Source organism: Grus americana, chromosome Z (assembly GCF_028858705.1).
Source record: "Grus americana isolate bGruAme1 chromosome Z, bGruAme1.mat, whole genome shotgun sequence".
NCBI classification, from domain to species: Eukaryota; Metazoa; Chordata; class Aves; order Gruiformes; family Gruidae; genus Grus; species Grus americana.
The window spans coordinates 25,136,556-25,152,227 of record NC_072891.1 but is presented as its reverse complement, the minus strand read 5'-3'; the positions used below and the strand labels follow the sequence as shown (position 1 = coordinate 25,152,227).

General features: G+C 38.5%; 1 protein-coding gene across 7 annotated transcripts in view; it reads right to left on the bottom strand.

Moving 5' to 3' along the window:
* Positions 1-15,672, bottom strand: part of MAST4 (microtubule associated serine/threonine kinase family member 4) — a 291,542-nt gene that overhangs the window by 32,786 nt on the left and 243,084 nt on the right. For all 7 annotated transcript variants that reach the window (XM_054809945.1, XM_054809951.1, XM_054809946.1 and 4 more), the window contains 3 exons: positions 13,432-13,564; positions 8,353-8,420; positions 5,962-6,047 (listed from right to left, as the gene is read on the bottom strand). In XM_054809945.1, the coding sequence (XP_054665920.1) occupies positions 5,962-6,047; positions 8,353-8,420; positions 13,432-13,564 (287 nt within the window). The remainder of the gene's footprint in view (positions 1-5,961; positions 6,048-8,352; positions 8,421-13,431; positions 13,565-15,672) is intronic.

The following is a 15,672-nucleotide window of genomic DNA, read 5'->3' as shown; positions in this document are numbered from 1 at the left end:
ATAAATAGAAAATGAAATCTTGCCAAAGAGAAACCATTAAATAAAGATTTATATATTGCCTGGACATTAAATAAAAATTGAGAAAAAAAGAAACAGGAAATCTTCCATGTTTCTGCACATAATCTAAGTGGAGAGCTTGGAGTAAAGCACACATCTGCAGACACACAACCGCGAACTTTGAGGTAAAATGATGGGAAAAGCCACAGTGAGTTCTAGCGCATAACTCTGTCTTAGGTAATTTGGAACCCTGATTTGTCACCCTTGAAGTATGCTTTTGTTATTGTGTAACAACTTATGGTGTAGATTGTGATGGCCTTCTAGTTTCTGTTCACTCTCCTTGAAGCTGTCATGTTGCTACATTCTCCTAATCCTGACACTGAACTTGCACCTTGGATTTTACCCCAACTGGCCCACTTTCCCACATCTATCTCTATTCTTTATTTTTCAGAATGCTACAGCTCTAGATAGAAGTTTTTTGTTTTGTCTGTGCTTTTAAAAGAGAGCACAATACCTCACTCCTGGTTTCTTGGCCTTGATCATTAAATGCCGCTCATTATTTTCAGTGTATTATAAAGACAATTGTAAATTTGAGGATTTCTTTAACACAAAAGCAATGTATTAAGAACACCTAGACCATCCATTTGCCCTGTCGATCCATTCAACAACAGTGGTCTGCCTGCAAAGCCACAATCGGCTCAACAGGAGCTATATTTCATTTTCACAAGCAATTTCCTGTGAAGAGACTGCTAATTTCTGTACTACCCTGGAATTAGGTCTGATGTTGCCTCCAGTGAAGAGGAGCCACTTGTGAGGCTGTGATTCATGGTACGGCAATATGGTGAAGTTTACGGATAGCTATGTAAGATCAGAATTTGCAAGCAGCACTGCACCACCTCCTTGCTAGGTGATCACAGAATCACAGAATGGTTTGGGTTGGAAAGGACCTTAAAGCTCATCTACTTCCAACCCCCCTGCCATGGGCAGAGACACCCTCCACTAGACCACGTTGCCCAAAGCCCCATCAAACCTGGCCTTGAACACTTCCAGGGAAGGGGCATCCACAGCTTCTCCAGGCAACCTCTTCCAGTTCCTCACCACCCTCACAGTAAAGAATTTCTCCCTAGTATCTCATCTAAACTTGCCCTCTTTCAGTTTAAAATCATTATCCCTCCTCCTATCATTACATGCCCATCCAGCAATGCCCATGACCAGATCAAATTTATTTGGAGGCAGGAGGAAATGCTGCCTGAAGCACTGCAGCACTCCTAACATGAGCATCCACTGTGGTGTGGGTCTTCCTTACAGCTTATTAGTCATGTAGTCCATTCAAAGGTGGTGCTACTTAAGTGAGCATACAAAGCCACGCTTCCGCCTATCCTCTTCCACTTCTGAACTGGCAGCTGCCAGGCTGATGATTAATTAACCTCATTTACCCAGCTGCAGAGTAACACTGTCATTTTCTTAGTCCCATTCCCAATGTAACTATACATCAGCAAGTACTCTCAACTGAGTGGAGAAAGGACAGGAATGAGTACTCACAGGTTACGGGCAGCAGCTGCTCAGGCCAACACTGCCTCAGAGTTTTAAAATTTATCAAGCAACACCATTAGCCAGTATGTCATGTACATATTGACATTACTATCTTTGTCGAAGTAAAAGCATTCCAGGCAGTCGCAAAACAAGTATCATGTATTTGCTTTAAGCAGATACAGTTATACATTAGTGAAGAGCAACTGAACTTACATCACTGACTTCCCTGAAATCAAATGTAAACCTTACTTTGTTGAGCTGGTTCAGGAACCAGGCTGATGTCAACTTGAACAGATGGACTACTACTATCTGCTACCTCTTGCAAGCTGGAATATGGAAAAAATGTTGCTGTGATTGCAGGAAAAGTTTAAAATTCGGGAAGTATGAAAAGTTCTCGCTGGCTGAAAAAAGTCATGATAGACAGCTTGTGAAACCATTAATGACTTGGCCAGCATCCTACATGTTTACTGATTCACAGCTTGTTTAACTTCTTGTATATTCCTCGCCATTCCCAAAAGCCTGATACACCTCATCTACTATATAGTCATTTAATTGCACTACAAATGAGTTTACCCAATCAATTAAAAGCAGAGAACTGCTAAGATATTTACTCAAACCTTCACAAAACCAATAGTTTATATTTAAACTCATCAAGCTTAACGTATCTGACAAATCTCTGCTACAGCATGCCAAGACCAACAATTACCCTGTCAAGCAGTCAAAGCTTTCAATTTCACTAATGAAGGCAAAAATACCACAGCAAAATCAAAGACAGCAGAATGTATGGTTTTTTTTAAAAATTGGTTCAGAAAGAAACCCTCCATTATAGCCTCAAAATAAATAAAATATTACAATAGCATACTGAATCTTTAATAAGGCAGAGCACAAAATATACCCACTAACATATTTTTAAGAATAAATCAATGAAGCACAGGCAGAATTCACACATAGTTACGTTATTTAAAAAAATTAATGGCCTGGAAAAACATGGAAGGGAAAAAAAATTATCCTTGCAGGGTAACAATAACTTCTATTTCAGCTGCTTATAGTGGTAAATAAACTGCAATAAATGCCTATGGGGCAGTTTATTGCTTTGTATTCACAGATGGAACAGGTATTATTGCTTTATTACACTCCATTTTGTAGACGGGCTAAAGAGCATTTAGGTTATAGTGATGTGTTCCCCTTTAAACTTGACCGTAACTTTTGAGTAAATTAACCAAAAATGTATTGGTGCCAACAAAAAACCCCCACATAAAGAAAAAAAAATTGGTCTGCTGATATTACAGCCCCACTTTATCTGACTGCTGTGGTTTAACCCAGCAGGCAGCTAAAACCACCACACAGCCATTTGCTCACTTGCCCCCACAGTGGAATGGAGGAGAGAATCAGGGTGGGGAGGGGAAGGTAAAACTCATGGGTTGAGATAAAGACAGTTTGATGTGACAAAAAAGGAAAATAGTAACAGCAGCAACTGAATATACAAAACAAGTGATGCACAGCACAACTGCTCACCACCTGCTGACCACCAATGCCTAGGTAATTCCCGAGCCACAGTCTAAACTCCCCAGCCAGCTTCCCCCAAGTTTTTTATATATATGTATATATATGTACACTGAGCATGACATCACATGGTGTGGAATATCCCATTGGCCTGTTTCGGCCAGCTGTCCTGGCTGTGTCCCCTCCATGTTTCTTGTGCGCCCCCAGCCTGCTCACTGGCAGGGGAGTGTGAGAAACTGAAAAGTCCTTAACTTAGTGCAAACAGTGCCTAGCAACAACCAAAACATCCGTATGTTATCAATATTATTCTCATCCTACATCCAAAACACAGCACTATACCCACTACCAGGAAGAAAATTAACTCTGTCCCAGCTGAAACCAGGTCACTGACATACCACAGTGGAGATCTTCAAGTACACAGATAGTTTGGAAAAAGTGATATCCTAGAGAATTAGCACAAGCCGCCTCAACTTACAGTAGTTGGGGGGAAGCGACTAGGTGTTAAAATCACTTTTAAAAGCGTAAATACTTTTAAAAATTTATTGTCTCACAGTTCACTGAGTATCCTCCTTTCCCTCTACATTAATTAGTATGGGGCTGCACCGTACCTTTGTTTTCTTTCTTCTTCTCAATTTTTCTTCTAAGAAGTAACCATTTAAAACATCCAAACCAACAAAATCTACTTTGTTATTGTCTGCTGAAGGATGAAAGCAATAGCACTGTACTAAACTAATAAGATTTTTCCATTTCCATTTCTAATACTACCACAGTATAACCTGCCAGCCTACCTCATTTTAACATTTGCTAAAGACAACGATCCATGCAGAATCTCCAAGGTGTTCATCCTCTATCAGCTCTCTTTTTCCTCACAAATTTATCAGGGTCTCATCCAATTTTTATGACCTTTATATTGCCAATTTCACATATTACTGGCATTAAAAAGGTGTTTCCTAAGTATTGATTTTCCCTGCCACAAACATGAGGAAAAAAAAAATCCTACATGCCTACATCATATGTGCCATAGAAAGCCATAGCATTTCATGCTTTCTTTCCAGCTTTTCAGATCCTTACTTGTCTCCAGTTTCAAAAAGACAGATGTCTCTAGTCTGTATTTCTTAATGGCTCATCAAGGCTCCTTCTGATTTTAACTCCTATGGAGCAAGAGCCACAGGTCTACCAGACCTTTGACTTTAGGCAGCCAGCCTCATGCTACTGGCTGCAGCACGCCCTCCTGCAGCTGCTCCCTCCTCTCCTCATCCCTCAGCATCCTAAAACTGCTGGGAAGCTGGGCAGGTCTAGTGACTCAGACATCCTTTTCTCTGACAGGGACCCACCCCACACAGTTGTTCTTATCCTCCTCCAGTAAGACAAAGAGGAAATTGAGTAGGAGATGAAAGGAGGAATGGAGAGGACTAAGCATGTGCCAAGGGAAGGAGAAAAGGATGCAGCCAGGGAGGGGAGCAGCAGCTACTGCTAACTGCTGGAAGCAAGGCTTTTGAAGTCTTGGGGTAATTGGGAGAAACCCGCATACAGTAAGTAATGAGTTTGCCTAGGGAGAAATTCTGAGAAAATGAATTGTGCAGAGGTTGGCTAGTGAGAAGTTGTATTTGGATATCTACATAACTTTAATGCAAATTACACTACTTCCTTCAGGCTTTTTGCTGAGCTATGTAAGCAAGTCTGGACTCAAGTAACAGCATCCACACAAGCTATCATGACCAACAGTACTATGCAGTACTAAATGCCTCCTGTCCCAGAGCTCAGAGTTACCTTTAACTAAATATGATCAGAGACTATTACTGTGCCCATCAGCCTCAGGCCATTGAAACTGCATGCAAAACTCCAGATTGCAGATGCTCTTTCTTCTATGTCCAAGGTCTCTTCGGAGAGTGCTCAGTCCTGTCAGGTCACTGCTGCTTCCTACCTCAAGCAGACGTAGCGCAGACTAGAGCCATCGCAGTGGGGTCTGTGCTGGAGAACAGGCACAGCCCTCTCCGCTGCCAGGCTGTGCCATGGTCCCATTTGGCAGTGGGCTGCTCAACTCAAGACTGAAACCCCTCTGTTTTGAGCCAATAGATCCCTCCTGGTCCTGCAGGTTGCATAGACCAAGAGTTCCTGTCCTGATACATTTCAGTGTATACATTTCAGAGGAGGACCCGATCAAGGGTCTAATAGACAGTATCTGATCAGAAAAGGTGACTGAAGACAGACTTCTGCCTGCTGATAGACACAATCCCTGCACAGTACATTCAGAAAATATTTCATGTTCATTTAAAGCCTAGGCTAACATAATTTTCTCTTGGTCTTCTAGGATGTGTCCAGATGACTCACATACCACTGAGCAGTAAGCTGTGCACTTTGCAAGTACCCAGAAACTAATCAAGTAACAGCAATTCCTTAAAAGTTAATTGGTTAAAATTTGAGAATAGAAGAGTGTCCATGGAAAAGCAATAAAACAGTGCTGCCCTACTTAAGGAAATTTCTTTCTACTTCACCAATATTTTTAGGTCAAGCAAGCACTCATTTTTAACAATCTGTCTCCCTACAGATGCAGTTTTATTTTGTTTCACATTTGCATAAACACAGGCCGTTTCCAGTATTATAAAGGTGGCTTTGAATCTGCCTTTTGATTTATTCATATTTCATCTTTGGCATTACATGATACCTACTTCTGAACAATCATTGTGATGTAATATTCAGTATTTTAATTTACTGCAGCACACAGTAATTCATTATTGCCTAGCAGGCTTTCCAGAAAGTTTTTCTTGTGAACTCTAAGTATTAGCAACAAAACAGGAAAGCAAAATGAAAAAGGCAGCAGTGCAAACAAACTCCCTCAGATAAACATGCTTGTGATACGAAATAATGGGAAGTTAAGCAAAAAAAAAAAAATTTGCAAAAGAGCTGTTGCACTCATAGATTACTCACCCATAAGCTCCATTACTAATAAGTTTAATTGTTTCAAAATCACTTTCCCGAGGTTTCCTCTGCAGCTTCAGTGAGGTATTAGAGCTCTTCAAAGTAAAAGAGGAGAAAAAACAAAGTTAATACAGTACTTTTTTCAAAATCAGGGAAAAATGAAGAAAAACAACAACCAACCAAAAACCAAAACCAACTATCACCACACTGTCACCCCCTGATGAACCAGCCAAAAGCTCTGGCCAGGTAGCCACACAGCTAGCACAGAGAGGGACCAAAGGGACTCCTGAAGCAAAGCTACTTTTTCATCAAAAAGATATCTGTTACACTGCAGCAGTCTGTCCGCTTATCTACACGCACAGGTTAAAGTGGACAGGCATGAAGGCTTCTTGTAAAGGAGTTACAGGCAATTCCTATCCGGAATTATGGATTTCTGTGAATCCCAGCAGGCACTCGTGGGCCACTGGCTTCCCATTTCAGTAAGTCTGACTCTGGTAGTAACAAAATGTAGATGAGTTCTCTTTCATTCAAGTTAACTTTTGCACATTTTGAACTAATATTAGGAGAGACTGTGATCTAACTTAGGATAGACTGTGAAGAGAGACACAAAATGAAAGAGAAGAACATGGAACATAAAAATGCAGTAATTCTACCATTACAGAGGTCACTTTCACCTATTTGTATGCCAGAACATTTTCAAAATGGAGTTGTCCCGAATACTGCACAACCTTTTTCCTAGCTTTAATTAAAAATTCATCTTGAAGATGTAAATGTGAATTAGAATAGGGGTGCAGCAAGGGGGGGATGATGAGGGTGCAAGACTCTAAATTCAGTATTCCAAACCCACAAGATCTTTTTCAAGATGTTTTCCACATCTCCAAGTTCTACGATCCCTATCCAGGCAGTCTGATAATAGTTACGGTTGAAAGTAGACCTGGTTGGAACATTTTCAATTAAATGCTTGCTAAAGAAAATTCAGTGCAAGACTAGTGAATATGTTAATATAATGACTACACAGGAACAGAGAGACACGATTTATTAAACTGTTTAGCTTACTTGCCTGCCAGTACAGGATTCTTCCTAATTGCATATTTATGATTACTTTGAATGGTTCTGTACTTTAAAGTTATACTTCCTGTCACTTCCCACATGTGTTTATTCCACAGCTACACTTTGAGAAAATGCTTCCAAATATTCACCCTGTATTTTTCTTTACTGATTTCATTTCATCACCTCCTCCTACTTCCGTTCCTTTATTACACTGCGTTATCCTTTCTGTATTTCTTCAACATTTGCACAACACAAATAACTTTACAACTGCAATTTCTTAGCCTTTGCTAAGCCGGTTTGCATCTTAGATTCTCCTATGCACTTCAGTAATTCCTTTAAGTCTTCTAGTTATTCTTTATGTCTTTTCTCCAATTTGTCCATATCCTTCCACTAAATAACGCTCAGGTCCAATACAGTATTTTACATGCAGATGAGTGAAAGCAGCAGCATAAGAAACATCCTTCATGTCACAACTCCAGAAGCCTTTACAGGTCGCATTTTGCCAGAAAGCCAGAAATCATCTTAAGACAATATGACGTGTATCAGAGGATGGTGTCTTTTTGTAGCATATCAGAACTAGTTTACCAGATACCTCATGCCTGTATTTTAAACTCTACTAACATTTGTAAATACCTGTAAAGTACCACTGAATTACCTATACATCCCCCAAAATTGTACTTGCTTTTTCTATCCACTTGCACTGAAAATCAACACTGAACTGTTAGAACTCAATCTACTCTGTTGACTGAAATTCAAGGTATAAGAACCAACTTTAAAAAATAAGAATTTAAATTGAAAGCATTTAAGCCACAATTTTCAGCTCAACCAACTCCTCCAACTCATTTTTCTTTTGCCAACCTGAACAAGCATCTGAATATATTACTGTAAGACACCTATTATTGTAGACAAGTATTTTCAAACATGGATTCAGAAGAACAATGGACAATCTTCCAGATTGCAAACTAACTTCCTGAATTCAGGCTATTTGCTAACTTGCTCATTTCTTCCTGGTTTAAAAGACCTTCTAAAAGAAAAATAAATACATTAATTAAACAGAAAAAAAAGGAAGCAGTGGTAGATTTTGTGGTAAAACAATTGCCACATGGTGAATACTAACTTTGTGGAAGCTAAAGATACTGCAACATCTAGGAAAATAGGTAAAAAATATTTTTTGCGAGCTTTCTGCCTGCTGAGCACCACAGTTAGTCTTGAGGATTAACCACTGTTAGATTCAGTTTGTTTACACATACCAGGAGAAAATACAACAGGGCAGGGCTGGGGGAAACATAATACACTTATTTTTTCATTGCTCAGATTCAGCAAAAGCAGCAACATAACAGGAAAACTTACATTTACTGATTCATCCACTTCGAGAGTTTCTGCTGTCCCACTGTCACAGCTAGCTAGCTGAGCTATTTCTGCAAACAAAGATTAGAAGCTTCATTTTAAACTACAGCAAACATAAAACCAAATGAAGCGCAGAAAACCTGAGAAATGACACTTTTCTGGAATACTTAATAAAGATGCTGTCCTATTTGTAGTACTTGCCAAGTAACTTTTAGGGCACCTCCAAGCATATAGAAAAAAATCCCACATGGAAAATGAAGACCTGCTATTCAATGCCTACGTAATCTTCCACTGAAGAACTCAGCCACGAAACAATGGCTAGCAATACTGTTATCACTGCTGAGACGTGGGAATTCTGAGATCCCTGTGTGATCTGAGCATTAAAGGAAAGACAGTGCAGATCTGCTAAAACTCCTGAGGATCTCGGCCCCCGAAGGGTTAATAGTAGACCCCATCCTTGTTGGGCTCCTTCACAGCTAGAGCAAAAAGCTTCTAGTTTAGGCAGAGAGAGACTCCAAATGGTTTGCACCTTCTACACAGAAATGCCAATATGCCTAACAGAATAAGCTAAAAGCCATTTTCTAAGTAGCTTATCATTTATGGAGTCACTAATACAGACGACTTCTCTGAGAAACTAAGATTTTGGGAGTCTACAACTTGACCTGGTTGTCCCTGCCAGGGTCAGTCTATGCTGCAGAGCTTCTAAGCCTGTTCTTCAGGGGCCCAGTAACTAAGAATTCATCTGGGTAATAAAAGCTAAACAGGACAGCTGATAGCTAAAAGACCCTGGGAAGCTTAGTATTACTTTAATCACATACATAGCTAATTATATACTCAACATAGCCAAAGATGCACATTTTATCATAATTATGTGCTGGGGGATCAGAGATAAGACCACCTGAAATTTGAGGTGTGCATTTTTATCTCAGGATGGTTAACTGAATTTATGAATACAAAAAATAATTGAATATTCACATAGAATAGCTCAACTAGATTTTTCTATATAATAAGTGACTACTACCAGTGAAATTCTGCACAACACTTACTGTAATCATTAAGACCAAATTAACCACACAGATAATTTTCTGTTGGAAGAGCTAAAGATTTAAGGATTAACTCTCATTTGTAATCACTATCCAAAACAAAACATTTGTAAAATGTCAGAATCAGAAGCAATGCAAGTGTCACTACAACAAACAAACAGATCTTTAAAGTGTTAGAGAAGCTAAAAACATTTCATATTCAGAATTTCTGGAGTCAATAAACAGTGAAAAATATCTCCGCTGAGAACAAACAAATCTTAAAATATAAAGAGAGCCTAAGCTAAAATTATATAGGCCAAACTAAAAACTGGAGTGGATTTCCCTGGTAAAAGTCAGTTTTGTGAACATGGGGTTTTTACAGTAGAGGTCTTGATGGAACCTTTATTGTATGGGTGAGAACCAAACAAGCTAGAATAATATACTTTGACAGCCTTCTCAACTGAAATTATTTTCATAAACAACAAATTAAAATGAGCCATTTTTAAATAGAACTTTTGCAAAATAACCATTATCTGAGAAATATATACTATTTGCAAGCAGTAGGTAGTAATGGAATGGAACCAAGAGTCAGCTTTCCAAACAGGGAGCTATGGAACCATTTTGCAATGCCTGAAGAGATTTTTAAAACTCATCTAAATACCATTAAACATCTGCCCTTCTTCTTTCATTGATTTAAACCATTTCTGAAGACTCATGATTCAAAAAGGTAAAGATGGTAATTTAAAAACCACAGGGAAAAATTTCTCCCTGGGGAACTCTTCAGAAATGCAGCCACCAGTCTCTGCTAAGTGATGAATCTGTTGTGGTATTGCTTTCAGTATAGTATAAATTTATCTAGCATTATCTCCAAGTAATGCATGCATCATTTCACTCAAAGAAAAGACACTACAGCTATGGCAGCAAACAAAGGAGGTAAGCAGAAAAAGGCCTAAAGAAGTAGGTTGCTTTTCTCTGCAGAGGAAGTAAAATCCTTCGCATGAACATTTATGATCAATGTACACTTAATTTAACAGCTTAGGTGAAAATACAATTCTGTGTTTCACAATATGTGGCGTTACTGAGATTCATTTTGTTGGTTTTTAAAGATTTAGTTCTTCTGCTATTAAATATTTTAAAAATATTTTTTATTTTTGCATACAAGGAATTTAAAACTCTCAGGAGGATGATCTTCAGGTAATATTTTTTATAGCAATGAATATAGTGTTTCCAAATAATTCTCTTTATAAAAGATTAATTCCAGGGCATTAACCCATAGTGTTATTCTTTTATTTTGCCTTAGGAAATGTCCTTGTATATAGAGGTACCAATTTAACCCAAACCCAGATCATTTAAGAAGTCATTGCACAGTGATTTATACTGCTTAAAAATATCACTTTTGTAGGGAGGCAGGAAAGCATTACTACAAATCAGATGGCCTGAATTATCTGATCGCAAATCTACAGACACATTAACCTTTAAAATGATACATAAAATAATTCAATTGCCCACGTCTCCAACTGAACCAAAGATGAGTAATCCATATATCATACACCCCTCAGTAGTTACTGACAAACCACACAGACCATTTTTTCCCCCTCAGAAAAAATCCCGCATTTCAATTATCCTGGAATGCTTCAACGTTTATGTTATATTCACTAAAATTCAATTTATGAAATGTAATTATAAGATGTGTCCTAGATGAAGTACACTCACATAAAACAAATATTTAGTCTGAGAAATAATTGTCCCTTATTTGTATATAGCATTTGTCTCTAGACCTCTTTCACAATAAACTTTAAAAAAATTCAAAGATATTATTAAACTTAGGTAGTGTCATATTCTTGACTCATGCCAAGGAACACTTTTACCCAAGTGGTCAGAAAGAGTCAATCAGTAAGATAAAGTTCAAGTAGTAGAACCAGGGTCAATAATACTCAACTCTCAACCCACACTCCAAATTAAACCTTGCGTACTTGAAGAGTAAAGAATTTATGAATTACCAGTCTAGGCCAGACCAACAGCTCTCCAAATCCAGCAGACACCTCTTTATTTTGCAGAGAATTAAGCTACTTCTTGATCCTTCCTACGTGGAAAACAGTATTTATGTATATTTTCCCAATTTGTCTGGCATCCTTGCTGAACTCTGAATCCAAGCAAAGAGTGTCAAAGCTGCTTTAATCTTTATCTCAGACAGAAATAATACTAAATTTGGATGACAAAGTTCTGTGAAGATAGGAAGCGGACTAGGCTTGACTTTCTTTAAATCTGTTAATATAACATGACTATCATCTATAATAACATCCAATCTAATTGAACTAGATCTAACCAGATTACTAAAAACATCTGTCAGTGCTAAACTTGACAAGCTGCTGAAGTTGAACAAAAGAGAGTTTTCTTTTAACACACTACTCCTTTAAGGAAATGTAATCTTCCATCATGAGAACTGGTTAAAAAACAGCAAAAAGCTGCGATAAACCTTTTTTTTTATTTTGTGTTATCAGGTCCTCTCCAGGAGATACACCTGTCCTGGATCGTAACGCAGAAGACAAGCTAAATGGCACTAGCTAGACGGATTTTCCATGATGGCATTTCTGCCAATTTCTTCCAAATTGCAAGACTAGCACTGAACACAACGAACCAATTTCCATTTGCCACCAGTGATAGAATCCTTCATCAGGATGGACAAAAAGATGGTCTGGTTAGGAGACGGAAGTAGTTTCAGTTTTCTCAACACTGTCCTTAAAAGAAGAATCAGGCAAACAAAAAGTCTGCAATGACAATACCTCCTTTGGAACTAGAGCGCTCTCTGCAAAAGTTCTCAACATGAACACATACATTTCCGAGAAAAATAAATCTTTCCAGTTTTAATAGGAATGGGAGATATTCTTCTCAGAGACTCCAAGATGTGGGAGCCTGGGGGCACAGAAGGGCAAATCACAGCTCAGCCCAGTTTCATTTACACCTACAGTTGGATAACAGTCATTGTCAAATTATAGCAGTAAATTTCAGCTAAAGCTAAGAAAGTTGCACTGCCAGGCTAGAAGATGATGGTAAGTATCATTGACACAGTGTATTTGTGAATGATATTCACAACCAAAAAATCTCAGATGGTCTTTTTAATGCCGTTGAGCTTGTGAGAGAACTGTGAGGTTTAGCAAATGCTTATTCTGCTACCATCTCTACTTTGACTCTTTTCAGGTACACATAGGTTATCAGAATGATTAAACACATTGAGAAGGAAGAATCTAGTGTTGAGGGATATTAGTTGTTTAACCTAAATAAGTAGGTTTTAATTAGAATAAATTACTTAGGAATATAATAGAGTGTGATTAGTGCTGTCTGCTTAGCTTTACTTAGTATAAGTAGCTAGATTTGCTGAAGACTTTAGGCTGTGATAGAGGTATTTTTCTCAGTAATTTTCCTAGTAGTTTTCCTAACAGCTAGTACAGTGCTGTGTCTAGTCTTGTAGTATGGAAACATATTTTGATATCACACTAGTGCTGCGGTAATGTTTTTCTAACTCTGGGACTCTTCAGTTCTCCATGTTCCACCAGCAAGGACAGGTGTACAAGGAGTCTAAACCAGACGATAAGGAGGCTCCAACCTCCAGGGAAAACTGCGGACACTACAAGTCAACAAGATAAGCACCTGCCTGCCTGGACACAGAAGAAGAATCCAATTAGATGTTAGAAGACCTCAGACCAAAAATCACTCTTGGACTAAAAGACATGTGGACAGCATGTGAGGGGTGTGTGAGGGGTGGGTGTGTGGGACCCAAGGGTGTAATTGCTCCAGGATTTCTTTGTTCTGGGTCCCTCTCTTTGGAAGCACCCAGCCCAGGCTGATCCTGCTGCTGCACCTTTCAATTAAACTAATTATTTTCTAAAATCCAACACCTGAGACCCTGCTGCAGGAAACCTAGGGTCAAGCCTGCAGGAGGAGGAAATGTGCCCAAGAATAAGTGTGTGTGTGCAACACCATGAATGGTGTGTGAATACTCAGGCAGCAGCTACTCCTTTAATGTCTAGGAGCCTATAGCTGGACCAGGACATGCACTTACCTTCCAGAGGATCTTTATTTAAGCCCAGCTGGCTAATTATATATCGAGGGATGTCTGTTTTAATGCCTTGCCCCTCTTTAGCATGGCCTTCAGCTGCTTCCAAAAGATAGTAAAACTCTTCAGGATCAAATTCCTAGAAAAAAAATAATTACCATCATTCTCTCTGTAGAAACTGAAGTCTTAAAGCCTAACAAAAACTTCCTTTGCTGCTTCTATTGCAAATATTTGACACGTCCCTTATTAAAAACAATACTTTTTTATTCTATTACTAGTAGTCTGTTATTCTATTACATAGTGTAACATGATGTAAGCAATGAAATTTCATATCATTGTTTCAGAGCACTACTTTATAAGAATACCAAGTTCTTTGCCCTCAAAACTTCTCATAATATTCAGAGTGAAATGACCTATAACCAGCAGTGGTAAAATTTCACAAACAGAAGACACTCTCTCTGCAGCCACTTGCATATAAAAATCCACTACTGAAATAAACTATGTAAATATATTGTTCTCCACTTTTACTTCTGAATGAAATTTTGAAGTCTTATAAATCTATATGCACAATGCTTTATGGAAAATACAATGAAATAAATAACTACAGAACAAAGCCAAAATCATAAGTTGTTGAAAACAACATTTGAAGTTCATTGATCCAATTGTCCCAAATGTAGAAATGAAACGTCTTCCTTTGGGAGCCACCTATATTACAACTATCATTTACACCATGCCTAAAAGGCAAGCCTCCAAGAGGAACAAAAAAAAGAAACTCAAAACCCTGCCTATCCCCCAAGTCCCTTGGAAATATGTTTATTTTACTACCTTCATAGATGATAAAAATTGGTAAGCATTGAAAGGAACAAGGAAGTTTATGAAAAGGTTTGGGTTTTTTTGAAATAGACTTTATCTACCAGTATGAATTCATAACAAAACATCTCTCATGTAGCCACTGCATTCTTCAAGATGTTCATGCCAACCATATATCACAACAGGTGCAATGCTTAATAGAGAGCCAGAATCACGAAACATTAACAAAACAGACTTTCTGCTGGAGTAAGACAATTCTGTCAAGAATATGTGCAGAAGCCAGGCAGACAGCTGAGCTAGTTAGCTTCCCTAACAGTCATTTCATGGCCTGACATAACTCCATGGGGCTTTAGCCTGCGTGCTGGGTCACAAGGCTCATGTCCTAGCTCCTCAGGCTACCCGGGACTTGGGAACTCTGTGTCCCAACCTGGAAGATAGCTTGAGAAATTAGGTATCATGTTTCATTTTGGAAGCCTCCAAACTGCTGCAGCTACCAGGAGGAGTTGCAGTGCGTCTGAAATGAAATGTCTTTGGAATCTTCAGTCTCGTGGAAACAATCTTGGTCCTTAATTTGTCATGAAACAATTTTCATCATCTCCAGCCTACTCCAAAGGATTTACACTAACCCATGAACTGCCCAAACTCTTTTATTTAGCTCAAAAGCCTCAGGATGCTGCTAAACTGCCTAAAACTCTGAACAGACTAAGCATTACATGCTGTTTTAAGCCTTACTGTCCTCATGTGACATGCTGTTCCCAGCTGTTTCTCTTATATGTTACTCCTTGGCACTGAAGAACAGCACAACATGATGATGTTTGTCAAGACTTCCTATTTACCTTCATCATGAAATCATCATCATCTCCTTACCTGCTGCAGTGGCAGATATACAGCTTCTCCTCCACTTGCTAGTACCTCAAGGTAATTTCAAGACAGATACTTTTAATCATATGAATATGTGTGTATGTATATAAATGTGTGTGTGTATATTTGGATAAATATACATACACACGTGCTAATAATTAGAAACACATTTATTTTCTGATTTTTACTTCCAACTCTGTGTTTCATTTTCCATGTACAAACGGAGAAGAACCTTTCAGTATTTGTCAGTAGCTCTTGGCACAGATGAAACTGCAGAAGCTTTATTCATATGATTATCAAGTGAATAAAAATAGGAACTCTCGTATCATGAACACCTGAGCCAAGATCATCATCAGAAAGCTGGCAGCATTATTGCATGGTATCTGAAACTTCTCATGAGAAGTGCTGGATTTATCTTCTACAATGCTATGAACTTTCTTATAGAGGCTGAAGTTTTCCATACATAGTTTCTGTTTCAGACATTCTAAAATATCAGCCATTATTATTCAAAAGCTTCCAGAGGGACACTATGGAAAAACGATTTGTTTCTGCATTACATGATTCCAGTGACATTTA